Genomic DNA, 20,213 nt, shown 5'->3' with positions numbered 1-20,213 from the left:
CATCTTAATTTAAGAGATGAGACATGAAGTGACCATGTCACTGTTTACTTTTATTATATTAATGGTGTCCTGATTTTATGTGTACTTTTATTATAATATACTTTTATTAGATAAATGATATCCTGATTTTATAATGAAAATCGTGACCATGTGTGCTTTTATTATAATGTACTTTTATTATATAAATAAAGTCCTGATTTTATAATAAAAATTATTGTGCGTATATGTAGGCACGACTTTTATTATTATTTTAGTATGTAAAAGAAAATATTTAATATTAAATGAGTCCTTTTGTCATTGATTTTTTAGTGAAAAAGTTTAGAGCATCATGTTTGGAAATGCATCAAATTCAACGAAAATTAATGCAACTACGTCTTCATCCACTAAAAGTAGAAGTAAAAATGCTCCGAGAGATCGATCTGATATTGGATGGAAACATGGGTTTGACGTTAACAGTAATGGAAGAAAAGTGAAATGTAATTATTGCTCAAAGATTATGAATGGAGATATATTTGATTTAAACACCATCTTGCTGGAACAAGGGAGGATTCTGAACCTTGAGTTTCTGTTTCGAATGAAATAAAAAATTTGATGATAAAAATAATTGTTAAAGCCAAGAATGCATCATTAAAGAAAAGAAAGATAAATATGGGTGAAGACGAGGAAGAAAGTGAGAGTCTTGAAGGAGAACACAAGGTATTTGGTTTTAAAGGAAAACAAAAAGTTGCTACTACTAGCAAGGGGGAGTCCAAGCAACTATAAATCAAATGATGAAAAAATGATACAAAGAAAAAGTTGATGCTTAAGTGGCTGAGTTCTTTTACACCAGTTTCATTCCTTTTAATGTACTTAGAAATCCTACATTTGCAAAGATGTGTGAAATGCTCGATAAGTATAGAGTTGGATACAAACCACCATCTTATCATGACATTAGAGAAAAGTTGTTGAAACAAGCTATGAATAAAAAAGATGAAATCCTTGAGGATTATAAGGAGGAGTGGAAGAGAACTGGATGTACAATTATGTCTGATGGTTAGACAGAAAAAAAAAAGACGTTCTATTTCAACTTCTTGGTGAATAGTCCTAAAGGGACGATTTTTCTTTATACTTTAGACATATAAAAACCAGCTGATAATGTTTTCAAAATGATAGATGATGTTGTTGAGTTTGTTGGAGAAGAAAATGTTGTTCAAGTTGTCACTGATAATGCTGTAAATTTCAAGGCAGTTGGAGAGTTGTTGATGCAAAAGAGGGAAATATTGTATTGGACTCCATGCACAACACATTACATTGATTTGATATTTGAAGATTTTTTGAAAAAAATTTAAAGGTCCATGAATTGACAATTAAGAAGGGAAGAAAGATTACCACTTACATTTACGGAAGATCAATGTTGATTTTCTTGTTAAAAAAGTTCACTAAAGGTAGAGACTTGATAAGACCGGGTGTGACTAGATTTGCCACAACTTATGTAACTCTTGCTTGTCTTCATGAATTGAAGACATCATTGTTGACCATGTTTAGCTCTAAAGAGTGGAAGATAAGCAAGTTTGGAACTTCACAAAAGGGCAGAAAAGTAGAATATGTGGTATTAGATAACCGGTTTTGAAAGAATGTCTCCACATGCTTGAAAGTTGTTGCCCCTCTTATGGTGGTCTTAAGATTAGTAGACTCATATGTAAAACACGCAATGGGTTTCATTTATGAAGAGATGGATTGCGCAAAAGAGAATATTAGATCTAACTTTAACAATATCAAAAAGAGGTAAATTTTCAAACTTTACTCATTCAATGTTTAATTACATATGTGTGAAATAATTTCTGATATAGCATAATTGATGTAGTTATGAAGAGGTTTGGAGAATAATTGATGCTCAATGAGATAATGAACTTCATAGGCCTTTGCATGCAGCTACCTATTTTTTGAACCCACATTTCCACTATGAACCTAACTTTAGATGTGATGATGGTGGAGAGGTGAAAGAAGGATTGTATATTTGCATGAGAAGATTGATACCTGATATGGCATAAAGAAGAAAAATTAATTTCAAATTGTTAAATTTCATTATGCTAGAGGACTTTTTGGAATGAAAGATGCAAATGAGTGTACGAAAGAGTTAAATCCTTGAGACATGTTTGGTGATGAAACTCTAGAGTTGAAAAAATTTGCTATTCGAATTATAAGTTTGACTTGTAATTCTTCTGCATATGACCGTAATTGGAACTCATTTGAAATGGTAATTTAAATTATTTTTAATTTATAAATTTCTTTATTATGTTTATATCTTCACTAAAAATATTATACTTTATTTTAGGATCATACAAAAAGAAAGAATCGTTTACATAAAAAAAATATGAATGATTTAGTTTATGTGATGTATAACTCCAAGTTGAAAAGTAGACAAATTCAAAAAATTGCAACTCTTTCATTTGATGACATTGAATTAAATGATGAATGGATAATTGAAACAAATGATGTTGTTGAGATTAATCAAGTTAAAGCTGAAAATGATGGTGAAATGTTCATTTAAATGAAACAACAGATCCTGCTCTAGATGCTCGTGATCTTGATAACATAACATTTGAGAACAATAAAAATTCATAATATTAATTAGAGAAAGAGTTAGATAAGGATGATGATAGAGATGATGATGCCATTATTAGATAATTAAAGAATTAGACAGAGACTTTGACATTTCAATTTATGTTTTACATTATATTTCTATGAACAATATTTCTATGAATTTATGTATTTGAATTTATATAATTTTGTTATGTTACTTAAATTAAGATATTATTTATATTTTTTTTCATGTAAGATAAACTCTTACGAGTTTACGAGTCGAGTTTTCTGGATTCACACGAGTTTGACAACCTTGCCTGTTATACACAAAATTCATAGTAGGATTAAACACAATGTATGTTTGATTTTTCGGATATAAATGTGTTAAGAATGAATTGTGCCATGAGTTAAACAGATCTTGGTAGGTCAAAAGAGAAATTAGTCACTAAAGGAAACAAAAACGGGTGTTGAGGCACAGCGTGTCATACCATGGTACGAATACAAAGCAGAAGTAAAGGAATCATCAAATACAGAGTTGAGTTTCATGCGAGAAGATCTCAATGTTTTGGTCAAGAGAAGAATTCTATCAGTCTTCTGCTTCCCCTCCATCGGCTGATGTTCCTTGAGATTTTGCCATCTCCACAACTTCTCCAGGTGGTGGGTGGTCAAACTTGCAGGTCGCACCAAACTTGCATGTTCCAGTTTTCAAATAATATGGACAAATAACCGCACCCTGTCAAGTAACAAAACATCCATCATACATTGTTTAAATATAACCTTGTTTTGGTAGAAATTGAGGCTAGTCAAGAGGATGCTACTTAAGCTAGAGCTTATATCCACAATGGCAAATGCACATGGACGATTTACTTGAACACATTGTTTACAAGATCGGTCATAAACAGCATCTACTAAGATTGTTTTGGTAAGCTCTCTTCACATGCAGTGAGAGATATCAAGTAAATTAAAATAGGTTGACACCAAAGCCAAAGCCAGACTAGTCATATCAATCTTACACTTTTTGAAAATGCAGACTATTTATTGAAAAAAGTTAACAGAAAAATGCAAACAAAGCCACAAATTGAACTATGCCCCTGAAAAGGATTTGACATATACCTCTCTTCTTGGTAGTCCTGCAGGAGTGAGCTTGACAGAAGCCTGCTTTGACAGTGATGGTGCTGAGCGATCAATTGGGTGATGATACTTGCATCTTTCACCGAATTTACAGTCGCCAGTTTTCATGTAAAACTACACGGCAAGCCATTGAATAGAAATATAAAACGAAATTAGAATTTACAGAGGTTGAGACACGAAAGTTCAGCAAATCAATAAGTTTCCATGAAGATTTAATAATTATCTTTCTCTATATGAAATAATATAATTAAAAACCAGATACTCGATAACAATTAGTGACACTCAATTGTTAGGTAAAATAGAATCAGTATTACATGTATAAAGGGTAAAATAGAGGAGAGAAAATTGGGATCTTCAGCTATTGCTCAGTTATATTTAACCTTAATTATCAACCACAACGTGAGCTTACTAATAAGCAACCATGCAGCAGTGGTGAACACTAATAGAATGTAAATTCAAATTTTATGTAATTTCTTAAAAAAGGGAACTAATCCGACTGATCAAATTGTCTCCACTTTGTAACCAATTCACCTGTTTCAACACCCACTTTCCACATACTGGCTTTGGACGCTTGAAGGGAAATATCATATTGTCGATGACAAGAAAATGACATTAAAACGTACTTAATAATAAACCTTATCCTAATCACTTCCTTGAAATCTCAATAATGTGTCTGCTATTGCCATGACAATGAATTTATATTCAAGCCCCCAACATTAAGTTAATCCAATTCAAACCACACAATATCTCAACAAATGTTTATTTATTTCTAGCCAAGAAAATCACATAATGATACTTTGTATAATTCTTCATCTAATCTACTTCATGGTATTATTATTAAGGCTACCCTACCTTATTTAGTTTTTAAAAAAACAGAAGATCTAAATTGAACCCTTAGCCACCTGCACTTTTTAAATTGAATACTAAATGACCCAACAAATAAATGCTGACATGTAAAACTCCAAATACGTATTGGCTGGAAATCTAATTACTAGAACAAAAGACAAGTCTTTGCTTACATCACATTCGATCTGGCCAGGTCGTTGAGGATAGATGGATTCTGCAATTCCCACCTGAGACTGGAAAACATGCCACATGCATAAGACACATTTTGTTTTGAGTAAGTCATCTATGACACATGGAAATTCAGCTTAGAATCAATTTGTTGTTAATATTGAATTGTTAAGAGCAAATCTACTTGTCCTCCTACATTATTGAGTCAAAAAAGCAAAAGAGGCCTCACCACTATAGAACCCAAACATGTATTTTTCTACGAGAAACATATCCTATGCATTTAATGCACTAGATGAGCCGCAGCATCTCAAAAAACATTATGCTTAACAATCTTAGGCAACCAGGAAACCATGGAAGACAAACAGAAAACGAGACTTGAGGCAAAAGCAATGAAAATAAATAAATGGCTATAGCACACACCCACAATTAACCATACCTAATTACTTAATATTGATTTAGAATGGAAGATGAGCAAAACTACACCACACAAATATTATTCTTCTTTGAGAATATAACTAACAAAATATTACTTTTACAATGTTTACTTTTCACCAATACTTATCCGTTCAATCTATAAAGCAAAGACTCAATGTTCCCTGTTTGACTGTATACTAAGATACTGTGTGTTCATTTGGTGAATAACCAGAAATATACTACACATTAAGAAACTCAGCAGGAAGCATCTACAGCTCCAGCCCCTACCCCACAATAACGAGCATCAGGGACAACATTATTTAAAATTTGAATTAGTCAATCAGTAGCAATTTCCACATTACCATTGGATTTGACAGCCTTGGGTCAAAAGCTTGATAAACAGACACAGCTGGACTAAGAAGTCCAATATTCAGACTAGCAGCTGAGGATGGCAAAATAGAAGCGCCTAATCCAGCAATGGGTGGATTAATTGCTGCATGAAAGTATGATCATGTGAAATAGTTGATTAGAAAGGAAAATGAATGAACAATCAATATGTTATGCATACCATTCCTGTCCGGATGATTGTAGCGGCAAGTGGCACCGTACTTGCAACTGATTCATATGAATGAAAAAAAAAATTAAGAATATTTAATCCAAAGAACATGTGCTATGACTAGCTTATTATGGAGAAATAATCACCATTTTGCAGTTTCCTATGAGAGCCATGGAAAAATAAATGACTTTCTCTAAAATTATGAAACCAATAGAAAATAAACCAATACTTACCTGCCAGTTTTCATGTAGAATGGACAATCCACTTCCCCCTGTAAGGAGAGAATTGCACAGTAAAACACAGGCTTTAAATAAAATGAAGGCAACAAATTAGTAAGGAAAAGGTCGTCACAAGCTAGAAGCCAAGGAATCTATGGGTATCTTATTGTTGAACTATAGAAAAAAAGAGAAACATTGAGCATAAAGCAAGTGCTTCCAAGAGACAGTACGGAGATGTTATTTATATTGAGAAAACAAAACCAATAGAATATTTAAAAGATAAGTGATATACCCTAATATAAAGATACGAATAAGTAAAACGTATTTAATAATATATATAAAACATATATACCTTATTTAAAGGATTTTTCATTATTTCAACAATTATAACATTGGCCATCAGCTTACTGCAATTATGATCAATCATTGGTCCTCCTTGAGAATTTGCCAATTTGTTAGCCAACTTTTTACTAGAGTTGATAAATTCCTGATGATATCCTGTATTCCACTTCTGCACTTGACCTAGCCTTGATATTGTTTTTTACTTTCCTATGATATTACATTACCTCCAACAATAATAGAATATGATCTACCGCTCAGTGACCCTGCCCAATCAGCGTCATAATACCCAACAATTTGAGTACTTTCCTTACTTTCATAAGACCTTTGCTACGAGCATTCTTAATATACTCTAAATCCATACGATTGCATCTGTCTCAACAAGGAGAGTTTAAAAATTGACTTACTATGCTCACAACAATGGCAATGTTAGGATGAGCTACAATGAGATAATTTAGCTTACTAATAAGCTCTCCATATCTCAAGGATCACAATACAATTCTCCTTGGTCGATTACAAGTTTGAGACTTGGGTCCATTAGGGTTTCACAATTTTAGCATTTAACATCCCTACTATCTCACGTGTTCACGATCTTTTCTCTGGAACTGTTGTGCATGATATTGTTTAGGTTAGATAATACCCTCCTTATTACTATATGTAATAACAATTTCTTAGGGAAAATGATGATAAAACAGAATGATTAGCACCACTTTGTGTCATTCCAAACTGTTGTGCCATCAACACCTAACAATTGTTGTGTCAGTTGGAAGAGGAACCAACTCCTAAATACCACTACTTTGGAAGACACATCTCATCAATCATCATTGTTCTACTTTGAGTGAGATAAACGTGACTTGAGAATAGGAACAAAAGATAACGAGGATAAAAATGTAATGCACGATGGGAAGTTTATTATAACTTAGGTTAGTATGGTGGAGAGGGTTACATGGGTTGTCAATACGTTGTGGATGGTGTTGAAATGAAATGTTAGTTTTATTAGTTTTCTTGTGTGTGTACCAGCTTTTAGACAAGTGCCTTGCCTCTTCCATTTCTTTTATTCAAGTTGGTATCAAGAGCCCTGCCCACCTCTGTCCATCGTCTTTAAGGTTGCTGCCACCATGCCGTGATAGTGGATTCAATAACACTACATAGTTAAACATCAATCTATATACATTATCCACATTGTGTTGAAGAAATGGATTATGCAGTTGTCGTGAGATATTTGTATCCCAACCCACTAACCATAACCCAATTTGGAAGCCCAAGTTGAATAGTTAGGCCCACCCATCTTCTCAATATTAAAAATATGGTTAAGAATGCAAGATAATATGTTCTCCATGTTGATTGGGTGCTGGAAGACGTTTTTTTATTCTTAAAATCTAGAAAAAAAATAACCTGAGAGAAAAGTAGATCAAACCATTGAATAAACTCTGATGGAGCCACCACCACAAGGGTAGGAGTTTATGGAGCAGCAACCTAGGTGCAAGTTGGTTGGCCTTCAGGTGCCACCACAAGTGTATTGGAGATTCGGGGTGGAGAGAAGTCGCATGTGAGGGCACATGGATGGGTGGATCATATTGGTGTTTACACAATTGATAGATTAGTACAACCCAATCCCAAACTTGTGCTTGCGGAAGCAAATGGAGGTCGCCAAAACAATGCTCATCAACTTGAGAGAAAGATTCACCAAAAAGAAAAAATCCTCTAGAGAAGATGACTCTACTAAGCCAATACAGTTTTATAAAATCCTCTAATTACCATGTTAAACTATAGGAAAGAGAGAAACAGAGCTGAAACTATATGTTTCTGAGACAACACAAATGCTTTGTTTATACTGAGATAACAAAATTAATACAATAGATAGTGAAGATTTGATATCCTCCAACAACAAATATATGATCCAGGAATAAAAATGTTCCAAGTAATACATATATAATCTAGATATTCCTTATTATAAAGGATTTGCTCCCCATTTCTATAATTACAGAACTTACAATATAAATTAGAGGAATGCAAGGAACAAAATCTTTTCAACACACCCTCTTCTACTGTTTAAAATTAACTAACTATAGAAGTTGTGTTCCTAGCATTTCTATAAGCTATAACTTCAAATACCACCAAAGTAAAACAGTCGTAGTTACAAAGCCCAACAAAACCAATCCAAAACCTCAAATTCAATATCATTATTCTACTACAATTATTAATTTGAGTCAGCAGTTCAAAGCAGCATACATCTAGCAAATAATGGAATGAATTGGAAAAATCAATAAATTTGAAAAGAGCATGATACTAGATGAATTGATGTCTCTTTCCTTTGATCAAAGAATGGGCACCAAAGGATAAAGATTTACCAGTCTAACTGGAAGTCCTTTGCTATTTTGCAATGATGGAGATATTAGAGACTTAATTGGTTGTGTATCTCCAAGTGAACCTCCTATCATAGAATTTATTTCTGTCTGAGTATGACTCAACTCATCAGACGACTGAATCTGGATATCCTTGGGGTGATGGAATTTACAAGAAGCACCAAATTTACATTTTCCAGTTTTCATGTAGAACTGCATAAATATTAAAACATCGCATAAGCCAAATAGATAAGTAAAATCTCATGTTAAGGAAAATTGTAAATTACTAACCGAGCAAGGGGGCTCTGATGGCCTCTCAGGTAAGCCAGAAGATACATCATCATTTTCAGAGGAAACTTTAGGATGATTAAATTTGCACTTTGAACCAAACTTGCATCTCTGAGTTTTCAGAAAGTACTGCAATGTATTGGATTCAAATGAATCAGAAAATGACCAAATACATATGAAGAGAGAAAAAAAATTGCAAAATCTACTCACTGGACAATCTGGTTCCCCTGGTCTCTCAGGAGGAGTTTCACTTGTAACAACATTTGGAACCTAAAACAAGTATGAATCAACCATGTGCGTCATCAAATTAGTACAAACCAAATTTTCTGGACAATAAGATTTCATCTTGTGAGATCAAAACCCAATGCAAGCAGAGAAAGAAATAGAAATAATATGAAGGGTAAGAAACACCATATTTATTCACATCACGAGATAACTAGAACAAGAATGATCGTAGGATACATAACAGGCAACCCATGTAGGTTTTAACCACAAGATTTGCCACACCCATCCTAGAACTCAAAGGGTAGTAGATTCTTCTAGAGAAAAATTGATTAACATTGTAGTAAAATATCATTCTGATAAAATTGCACAGGAAGTACATAGACTAATGCATAAAAATATGCCTATAAAGTTGCCAAATCAAGAAAGTGAAACAGGGCGGGCTACCACAGATCCCAAGTTAAAATCTCACATGTCAGTTAGTACCCAGAAATAAAAATGTTTCATTGAATTTAGATGCAGAAAGTGCCCACCACTGATATTACAGGATTATCAGCTCAGAACAAGGATATAGAAAGTAAAATTAAGAAAGATAATGCTGCATTTGGGGGCAATAACCTCCTTCACAAAAATTAAACACAATTTATGCTTCTTTACCTTCCCCACTGACTTTCTTATACTAATAGCCTAACAGTATATCCCATTCTTTTCCCCCTTTGTTAGGGTTCTTGGTGACAAGAAACCCAAACTATCCTCTGGTTTGGTCCACAGAAAGCACACACACAACACAAGTAAATGACAAGGGTTTCTTTATTGCTGGAATGCAAAACACGAAAACAACCAAGGAAGCAGTCCTTCCTCCCCAGGATGTAATGATCCTGCTACACTCTTTACAAAATAAAACGTGTCCCCCAAAGACACTTATTTTCCCTTACATATTTGGTACAAAAGCAACTAACAACAAACCAGACAAACTAACACCCTCCTACCTGACCAACAACCTCTCTCTACCCTCTAACCGCTTATGTCTTGTTTTTTGTCCCTTTTTTCTAGACATAGACCCTTAGGATCCTATCATTACTCGTCCGTCCTTGAACAACCTAGTCCTCAAGGTCAAAGTCTGGGCCTTCTCGGTTGCTTCATCTCCCCATGTAGCTGCCTCTGGTCCTCCTTCCTGCCACTCAATAAGCAACTGAGGCACAGTTTCTCCTTGTATCTGCATTGTCCTTCTTTCCATCACCCTAAGGGGCCAACAAACTAACCCTTCCCCCTGGAGTTCCTCTGGTAGTTCTTTTTGTACTTGCTGTGTTCCCACTGCTAGCTTGAGTTGGGAAACATGAAAAACTAGATGAATCCGCACTGTTTTTGGAAGTTGTAGCCTGAATGCTACTGGTCCCACTTGTTTGATTACTTGGAAAGGGTCGTACTATCTTGCTGATAATTTAAGGCGTAGTCTAGTAGGCATGGATGCTTGCCTATGGGGTCGAATCCTCAAATATACCCAATTCCCTACTTTAATCACCGATGGTCAACGCTTCTAGATGGCAAATTTGATCGTTTGTCCTTGGGCTCTTTCCATATGATACCTTAATTGCCTTAAAGCTTCATCCCTTTACTGTTGCTCCTGTGCCACCGTTTCAACTGTCATTTCTCCCGGTACAAACAATATCAATATTCTGCCCATGGAAGAACCAAGCTCCAACTTTTGGGTTGTTCTGAACAGAAACATCTCAAATATGTTTCAAGGGTTTTGTCCACCACTTCGGTTTGGCCATCTGTTTCCGAGTGATAGGTTGTACTCATAAAAAATTGTCCATTGAAGTCTGAATGACTCCTTCCAGAACAAACTGAGGAATCTAGGATCTCTGTCACTAATTATGGAGGAAGGTACTCCATGTAACCTTACAACATCTTTCACAAACACTTCGGCTATACTTTTTGCTGAATAGGGGTGTTTTATGGGTATAAAGTGGCCATACTTACTCAACCTATCCACCACCACTAACACCGCATCGTACCCATTGGATTTAGGTAGGCTCACCATGGAATCCATGCTTATCTCCTCCCATATGTCCTATGGTATGGGTAATGGTTGGAGTAATCCTTGTGGTGAGGTGCCAGATACTTATGTTGCTGGAAGATTAGGCAAGCAACAACAAATTCAGCTGTGGAGTTCTTCATTCCTACCCAGTATAACAAATGAGCCACCTTTCTATATATTCGATAGACCCCTGAATGTCTTCCTGTAGACGTCATATGGAATTCAGCTATTAACTTTGGTATCCACTCAGATTTCACTAATAAGACCAGTCTTCCTTTGTAGTGGAGGTGGTCATGTTCCAAGGTAATGGCTAGGTGCGAATCTGGGTTAGTTTCCAAGTCTTTTCTTATTTTCTGTAGAATTGGATTCCTCTTTGTCTCCTCTATAACAGATTGTTACTCCTGCCAATAAGGCATGGCAATCACCCTAAGTTCCTTTCTCCCTTCCTCCTTTTGTTCCTCCCTTCAGGAAAGAGCGTCAGCCACCCTATTCGTGCTTCCTGATTTCTATACAATTTCGAATTCATACCCCAAAAGCTTTGCCAACCAGTTTTGCTAGATTTGAGTGGTAATTCCTCACTATCTCCTTTCCCAAAACTCATTGTTAGACTCCTCCAATTTGTTCGGACTTCCCCGAGAGATGCTAGCCATGTCATTCCCAATATCATGGCTACTCCACCTAATTCAAACAAATAAAATTCTCCCTTACTTCCAGCCCTTACAACATCCACTTGTGGCCATCTCCTTAGCACGCTTTGTAGAGAGAAGTTTCTTCTACACCCAAGCAAAGTTCTTTTACCAGTTTGGCTGAGATAAAGTTGTGGTTGGCGCCACTATCAATCAATACCAACACACTTCTTCCCTTTAGCACACCGTATAACTTCATTGTGTTGGTTGGTGTCAGTCCTCCAACTAAGAATGCCAACAAATCCATTTGTTTCTGCTCCATTTCCTCCATCTATTCCCTTTCTCCTAATTCCTTTGCCATAATCAAAACTATGATACTCCTTTCGAGACACCTATGACCAAGGTGGTATGGCCCTCCACAATGAAAACATCTCCCCTCTTCCCTTCTCTATATATACTCTAGATAAGGAAGGTTTCTTATCCCCTTATTTCTGTCATTCCCCATCTCATTACTACCAATCTTGGACCCTCCCGTGGTACTAACCCCTTCTTTTCTTGTTTTACTAAGGTTACTCCCCATACTCTATCCACTTTTGGTCCCTTTGAACATTTTTGGCCCTGAAACAACCCTGTATCCTCCCTGATACCTTCCAATCGATTGACTGTTCCTGCTGGCAACCCCCTGTTCATACTTGAATCTTTGGTGACCTCCTTTATGTCCCTAGCAATCTCCATCGTCCTCAACAAATCTATGAGATTGTGTGGCCTAATCTGGCTCATTATATCTCCGTGCAAACTAGCAAAGAAATAGCCCAACTATTCCTCTGTCAACTTAGAAGCTTGCGCCACTAACCTTTCAAAATCTTGAATATATTCCTCCACAGTCCTCCCTTTTTGCCTTAACACAACCAGTTTTTCAAACACCGTACACCTTTCCCTCCAAATCTTCTGATTTAAGATTCGGTTAGTTCTTCCCAAGATGCATTCTTGGTCTTTTCTTTTTCCAGAATTGGAACCAATGGTTGGCCCCTCCCTCCAGAATTGCAATCTTAATTTTTCCCTTGCTGCCACGTTTTGAATCTTGAAATTTTTTTTGGCTCTAGATATCCATCCCTCTAGATCAATCCCCTCAAACGTAGGCAACTCTACCCTTTTCATCCAAACTTTCTATATCTCCGCTTTCTCTTCTTCTATGTCCTCCTCAGCCTCGTCCTTTCTTCCCCTTCTTCCCCCATTCACTGATCCTTGACTGCCCTCCGAATTTTGTCTGAATTCTTGGAATTTTTCATAAAATCTCTAAACATCTCCTTAAGTTCTTGATGACCCCTTTTTAGTTCCTCTATCACCCTTTCAACTGTGTTGATTCTTCCTTCCATTATTTTTCCCCTTTTAAGATCCGACAGGTCGGACCAAATGTTAGGGTTCTTGGTGACAAGAAACCCAAACTATACTCTACTTTGGTCCGCGCAGAATGCGTACACACAACACACATAAATGACAAAGGTTTCTTTATTGCTAGAATGCACAAACACGAAAACAACCAAGGAAGCAATCCTTCCTCCCTAGGATGTAATGATCCTGTCTACATTCTTTATAAAACAAAATGTGTCCCCGAAAGAAACTTATTTTCCCTTACATACTATACAAAAGCAACTAACAACAAACCAGACAAACTAACACCCTCCCGTCAAACCAACAACCTTTCTCTACCCTTTATCCGCTTATGTCTTGTTTTTTGTCCCTTTTTTCCTGACATAGACCCTTAGGATCCTATCACCCTTCCACACACACTAGGGTTGGTAAACCAACTTCTCAACCCATCTCATATTCCCCCTTATGTATCATACAAAGGGAGCCCAAGAAGAAAGTATGAAGTAGAGATTTTGGAGGAAAGTCAAGAAACTAGCTTGTACTTAGTTGCCCATTTCACATTTGTGGAGACTCCCACAGTTCCACTAAATCCCAAATAAGGTTGCCCACACAATCAAATCCCAGGAATTTGAAGACACAAGTCCAAATTATCTTACAAGTAAAAGTAAAACATGTCAAGATGTATCTCTTGTCTCCACTACTTTTGTTAGTTCACATGACTAAGAATCATATCTTCACTGAGTAACTCATAAGTCCTCAAGCTAAATTTATAACAAGGTTCATTCGTATGATTTGCATGCTCCAGACTCTGGCAAAAGCATTGGGATATTACAATTAGCCATTAATCTTTAATTATTAGAATATATACGGTAATACAAGAACTATTGAACTATAATATTTTGCTGGTGTTTATTCTATTATAATCTATAATTTTACTCCTATTATAAGAAATAAATATTTCTAATATACAGTTTTTGCAGTGAAAAAAATAGAAAATGAGGGTTTTTGCTACAAATTAGCTAAAACAATGAAAAACAAATTTGTTAAACTGGTATATAATACACTACCATACATTCATATATGTTTAACTCTATAACTTTCTATAAAATATAGAATCGTAAGAACACATGTTAACTTTACAGTTACCAATAGTAAATGTACTATAGAATACGATATAATTTTCATAGGCATAAAAATAATAATAGTGATAATAATAGCAAACAGTCACCTCTTTCCAATCCGGGATTCCACCCTCAGGAACCCAAACAGGATGGTCAAACTTGCAGCTATCTCCAAACTTACAGGTTCTTGTGAGCATATAGTGGGCACAATCTTTTTCTCCTGGCCTCTGTGGATATATAGTCATATTGGAAGCACTTTCATATCTAGGGCGCTTGGCCAGTGAGTTTGTAGAATACCAAGCTTCACTTTGCCCAATAGTACCCAAAATGGTTGGATGGTAGAGAGCTATAGTACATAATAGACGGGTATATACAAAAAACCAAAGCAAACGTATAATGTTACGTTATAAGTTTGACTAAGAAAATAATTTTCTACAAAAAGCATTCGTTAGTAAATATAACGGATATACTTTATATAAAAATAAAATATAAGAACCACATAACATGACATATTCCTGAAAATATGTAAAGTAATAACTATTCGGACGAATTGAAATACATAATGGTCAGTGTCGCCTTGTCTGTATGTAACAAGTAACGCACTCACAAGAAAAGCAAACCCTGACAATCTTTTTTCTCTATTTAGCTACAATAATCAATGTTGTTCATAACAAGTTGCATGCATTCAATAATAACAGAATCTATCCTAAGCATATCTCCGCTTATTTGCGATACCAGCCACCAATCTGCATCATCAATTGAGATTCCAAAATCATATCCATAACTAACCCTGTGCTGGCAGCCAGAATCCTTTATAACCAGAGACAATGAAATTTAACCTGGGTTCTGATGGCCAAAACACTAATTAATCACTAAAGCTTTAAAACAAGAGTAAAATACTAACAAGACAACAGCCAATACAAACTACACTACACTACACTACACTACTCTGCACAACACACCAATGCTATGATGTGCTTCGCATCCTCACCCTCAGGACCACCTATCATTTCATCTCAAACATAAATTCCAGGTACTGAGCTTATCTTGCTAGAAAACTGAAACAAAAAAACATGTGTTTCAAGAACTACACACAATGAGTGAAATCTCGGTTACTTCATTTCAAAGTAAACACAACATTGAGCTCATTTACTCAGACCCTGTTTGGGTTCAACTTAGAGAAACAAATAAACCCTTTTCTAATACTAAAACAAAACTCTTTTGCTTTTCTTAAAAACAACCGACCCAAACATGCACTTATAACCTAAATTCGTAGATTACAACATAACAAGAGGACTAGTGAAATCTCGGTTACTTCATTTTTAGTTTAACCTAAACTAAATAGCTTAGTCCTGTAAGGTTCAACTTGGAGAAATATCGAATCAGCTAGTTCTAAAAACCAATCTACGGAAACAAGCACTTTTGACCTAGAAAAAAAAAGTAAACAAGGAAACTAAAAGGGGGAAATGGGAGAAACTAACCGTCAGAGGAGCGTTTGAAGTCGAGGGAGGAGGTGGCGGCGGAGGAGGCCCAGGGGGAGAGGTAGTTGGCGGCGGCGGAAGAGGCGATGCGGGAGGTAACACCTGGCGGGGCAATGTCGTCGGCGAGGGAGGAGGAGAAGCGGAGGGCGGCGGAGTCGGCGGCACGGTGGTGGTGGGAGAGGAACATGGTTGAGGAGTCGGAGTCGCGAAATCGGTAGTTGGTGGACGGGCTGTAGGAGGAGTAGATGTGGTTTTCCATTTTGACGGAAACTGAAACGCGAAAACGATGTTAGTGTCAGTCACGGGAATAATGCTTGTGTTGTTGGTGTTATGGTTGCTTTGGCTTGAGAATTTGATACTAGTAAGTGAGTGAATGAGTGAGATTGCACTTTGCAGAATGGGTTGGCATTAGTGTGTTTAGTGGGATTTTACAAGCCTGGTGAGTGCTCACACACACTCTTTTTTTTTTTTTTTAATTCTCTTTTTAGCTTTTTTTGTCTTTTTACCTTTTTTTTTTTCTTCAGTTACAACCTCTTGATCCAGTGTCAAGAAGTTCTATGCAAGGTATATAAATATTAGTTTAGTGGTTCTTAGATTGATGCTTGTTAAAATGATCGTTCTTCACTCAAAATGGACATATATTAATCCTTGATTATCTCCTTTGATATATGAAGTAGATTATACCAAAAATGTAGTTTACTACAACTGTTAAATAATCTATATATATATATATATATATATATATATATATATATATATATATATATATATATATATATATATATAATATTTGAGAGCTGGAGAATTTTTATTAGGATATATCTTACATGTCCTCCTTTCTCTTTTGTAATTATGGTTATTATTTTTTTATAGTTTTATTTTAATTTCTTAAGTCATTCATATTTTTCAATACCACATATTACCACCCTTCATTATCTAATTACAATTATCATTTACATATTTTCTAATAAAAAATTATAGACATTTTTGAAGAATAAATATTTTGTTTGTTAGAAAAAATAAAAAGTGATGTAGATAGTGGGCTATTTAAGATATCTAAAAACAATAATGATCATAATTAATCATCTTGTTCTCCCTTAATTTTCTTGTTTGTTCATGTAGGTGCTTTTAACCTAAGTATATAGAGAGTTACGTTGATAGTGGAACTATGTGTAATGATTACTAGCTTGCGAGGGTTGCGTTGTGTGAGAAATCCTAATCCGTGGTTTTTTTTTCTATTTTGTAAATTTTTTTGGTTTTGGAATTTAGCAAGCTTCAATGTATAAATGGAAGCTGTGGAAGAATTGTCAAAATGAAACCAAGGACAAAAATTTGATAAGTAAAACATGTAGTATTATGCATGTAAAAAATAAGTTGTTTTTTTAGATGAATGCTACATTTGGAAAATCAGGAGAATGAAGTTCAAATGTCATAAATTGATATTTATAATTTTTTTTCTTCTGATCTTGTTCATATTATGGTGACAACATCAAATTGTACTGATGATTAGTATTTGGAAATGAATAATTATGATAAGAAATAAAGAATGGTATGTTAGTTTTGTCATTAAGTCAAAATAAATGTAAAGTTTGTTAATAATAACATTGTTACGTACAAACGAAGATATAGACAAAGTTTTGATTTGAAAAAAAAAATGAAAAGTAATAATCCATAATATGTGTTATTTGTATATCACAAATTAACCTTTGGCCAAATAATGGATAAAGATTCTCAAGAATACAAATCATTCTAAGTTTTATATATATATTTATATATATATATATATATATATATATATATATATATATATAACTTTGGAAATAAAATAAAATCTAAAGAATAAAGTGTAATAAATGCATAATTATAACAAATAAGAATAATGTTAAAAAATATTTTAAATATCTCAACACTTTTCCTGCTAAATACATGTTTTTCATTTCTCAAAATTATTGTTATTTAGCCCTTAATGTTATTTAGCCCTTAGGTAAGTATACTCTAAGTTGTCTTTGAGAAGAAATATATGGTAGGCAAATTATGTCGTTGTCAAGCTTTTCCTTAATAACATGTTTGTTTACTTCAATATTATGGTTCTATTATATTGTATTATATTATGGACTAAGCTAATTGTAGATTTGTAATTGCAATATAACTTTATAGGTCCATCTCATTTTATCTTCAAGTCTTCCAATATAATTTTTAGTCACAATAGCTCACATTCCCTTATGTTATTGCTTGACATTCTACTTTAGCACTGGATCTAGCTACCACACTTTGCTTTTTACTCTTCTAAGTTACCAAGTTCCAACAAAAGAAGTACAATAACCAGTAGTCGATCTTCTATCAACAATTGAACCTACATAATCAGCATCATTTTATGCTTTAAGACTGACATTCTTGATTCTTCTGAACAAAATTCTTCTTCTTCATGTCCCTTTGAAATACCGAACAATTTTAAGAGCAACTTGTAAATGGGTTTCCTTTGGTTAATGCATAAATTGACTTAGTGAACTCACAACGAAAGCAATACCAAATTTAGTGTGAGATAAATAAATAAGTCTTCCTACAAGTCTTTGATACATTTCTTTACTAACAACCATACCATCATTTTCATTTCTCAACTTTACATTTGGATCAACAAGTTTGCTCACTAGTTTGTAGGCCATTTTACCTGTTCTTACAATAGATCAATAATATACTTTTGTTGAGATATAAAAATCCCTTTCTTTAAGTTAACAACTTCAATTCCTAATTTCAATTTCCCTAAGGTCTTAATTTCAAATTCTCTAGGCAGACATGTGCTCAATCTTTGTTGTTCATGTTCGTCATTACCAATCATAATAATATAATCTACATAGACTAACAAAATTGTTACTCCCTTTGAATCAAAATGCTTAATAAACAAGGTATGATCTCTTTGACTTTGTTTATATTGGAGATTCATCATGACTTTGGTGAACAATCTCAACAAATTCTTTAGGTGATTATTTAGGCCATACAATTTCTTTTTTAGTTTGTATATTGTGTTTTCCTCAATTTGTTTCATATATAAAGGTGGTATCTCCCTGTATATTTTTTCTTTAAGATCTCCATGTAGAAAAACATTTTTCACATCAAATTACCAACCACAACCACAATTGACCCTTTGTACCACCGTTCATCTTAACTGGACTTGCTTACATAAATACTTTTGTTAAGGAAGACTTTCGGTATAGGTCACCAAGACAAACCATCGACTCTGATACAATTGTTGGGTGTATCAAAGAGGAGGTTTACCGGGGAAACACAAACACCAATGAGATATGAGTCCAACCATATAAGGGATTGACACCACTCCCTACCCAAAACCTTAAGGCAATGGGTTAATGAGTCTTTCACCTTTATATACTGCTCTACTTTCTCATTTCTATCCAATTTGGGTCGCAGACTAACACTTGGATTCCCAACAATCTACTCCTTATGTTTGAGTGAATCCTTTTCAACCGACCTAGCCTTGTACCTCTCAATGGTTCCATTAGCCTTATATTTTACTATATAAACTAATTTTCACCCAAGAGGTTTTTCTTTTCCATGTGGTAGAGCGACTAGCTTTCAAGTATTCTTCTTCTTCAATGCTCTATTATTGATATTGACAAATGTACCAAATTGCATAAGTAATAAACTAGATAAGTTCATGTATTGTTTTTCCAAGAGACTTGCATTACTTAGAAAAACTATGATTATTTAATGATTTAGGTTAAAAAATTTATAATAATGAAAAGTGTTTGTTATGAAAAATTCTAAATGTTTGGAAAGCAATAAAATTTACTAAAATAATTATACGGTAGAAACTTCACAGATTTTATGTATCAAATCAATATAAAAACACAAAAAAATATACCTTTTATTTTTACTTTAGCATTCACACCACTATTTAACCAGCTCTAATTTCCTAAAAACAAGTTTAAACCTTAATAATAAAAATCTTAATATCTTAGATATTTTTGCAAAAGATTTGCATTAAACATTAAAGTCAAATGTTTAGAATGACAAGTGATTAAATCTACGTGTCCAAACTTGAATCTATTAGTTGTTCTATCCTAGTTTAGGTTCTAATATTGTGTCCAATATCAGATACCCACAAATTTGTAATCAATCAATTATGATTCAGTTAAGAATGTGAATAAAATACAATAGTAATGAAAAATAAATATATTAAATAGAAAAAATCACAAAGAATTAAGATACACTACGTCCAACTCTCGTGCATAAGAGAGTTGGTTACTTTTATACATTATGAACACTAGAAAAGAATAATCACAAATGCTCTAAAATGAGTCTATACTTTCTCTCCTTTTAGATCAAGTTCCCTCTCTAAAAAAGTGTATAATTTAATTGTGTAAAGCCTTCTATTTATAAATTTTCCAAAACGCATAACTTTTTAGGCGAGTTAAACACTACTTGTTGGGCGAGTTAAGCACTACTCGTTAGGCGAACTAAGTTGCCTT

The 20,213-nt window shown here is 34.4% G+C and overlaps 1 protein-coding gene and 1 pseudogene across 1 annotated transcript; one reads left to right on the top strand and one right to left on the bottom strand.

The window, feature by feature from the left end:
• The first annotated feature begins 328 nt into the window (after positions 1 to 328).
• LOC148192340 (uncharacterized) lies at positions 329 to 2,090 on the top strand (annotated as a pseudogene).
• An 810-nt stretch (positions 2,091 to 2,900) lies between these two features.
• On the bottom strand, positions 2,901 to 16,136 carry HUA1 (floral homeotic protein (HUA1)). The gene is made up of 11 exons (XM_047326157.2): positions 15,730 to 16,136; positions 14,356 to 14,594; positions 9,078 to 9,137; positions 8,871 to 8,996; positions 8,586 to 8,792; positions 5,911 to 5,948; positions 5,690 to 5,736; positions 5,484 to 5,614; positions 4,713 to 4,772; positions 3,676 to 3,807; positions 2,901 to 3,295 (listed from the first exon to the last, which is right to left on the bottom strand). Exons 1-11 carry the CDS (start codon positions 15,986 to 15,988, stop codon positions 3,149 to 3,151), a joined length of 1,446 nt encoding a protein of 481 aa, XP_047182113.1. The 5' UTR covers positions 15,989 to 16,136; the 3' UTR covers positions 2,901 to 3,148.
• Between the last annotated feature and the right edge of the window lie 4,077 nt (positions 16,137 to 20,213).

The sequence above is a fragment of the Vigna umbellata genome, chromosome 9 (assembly GCF_029865625.1).
Source record: "Vigna umbellata cultivar VRB3 chromosome 9, Vumbellata_1.0, whole genome shotgun sequence".
NCBI classification, from domain to species: Eukaryota; Viridiplantae; Streptophyta; class Magnoliopsida; order Fabales; family Fabaceae; genus Vigna; species Vigna umbellata.
The sequence above is the reverse complement of the archived record's forward strand: the minus strand, read 5'-3'. Positions and strand labels throughout refer to the sequence as shown.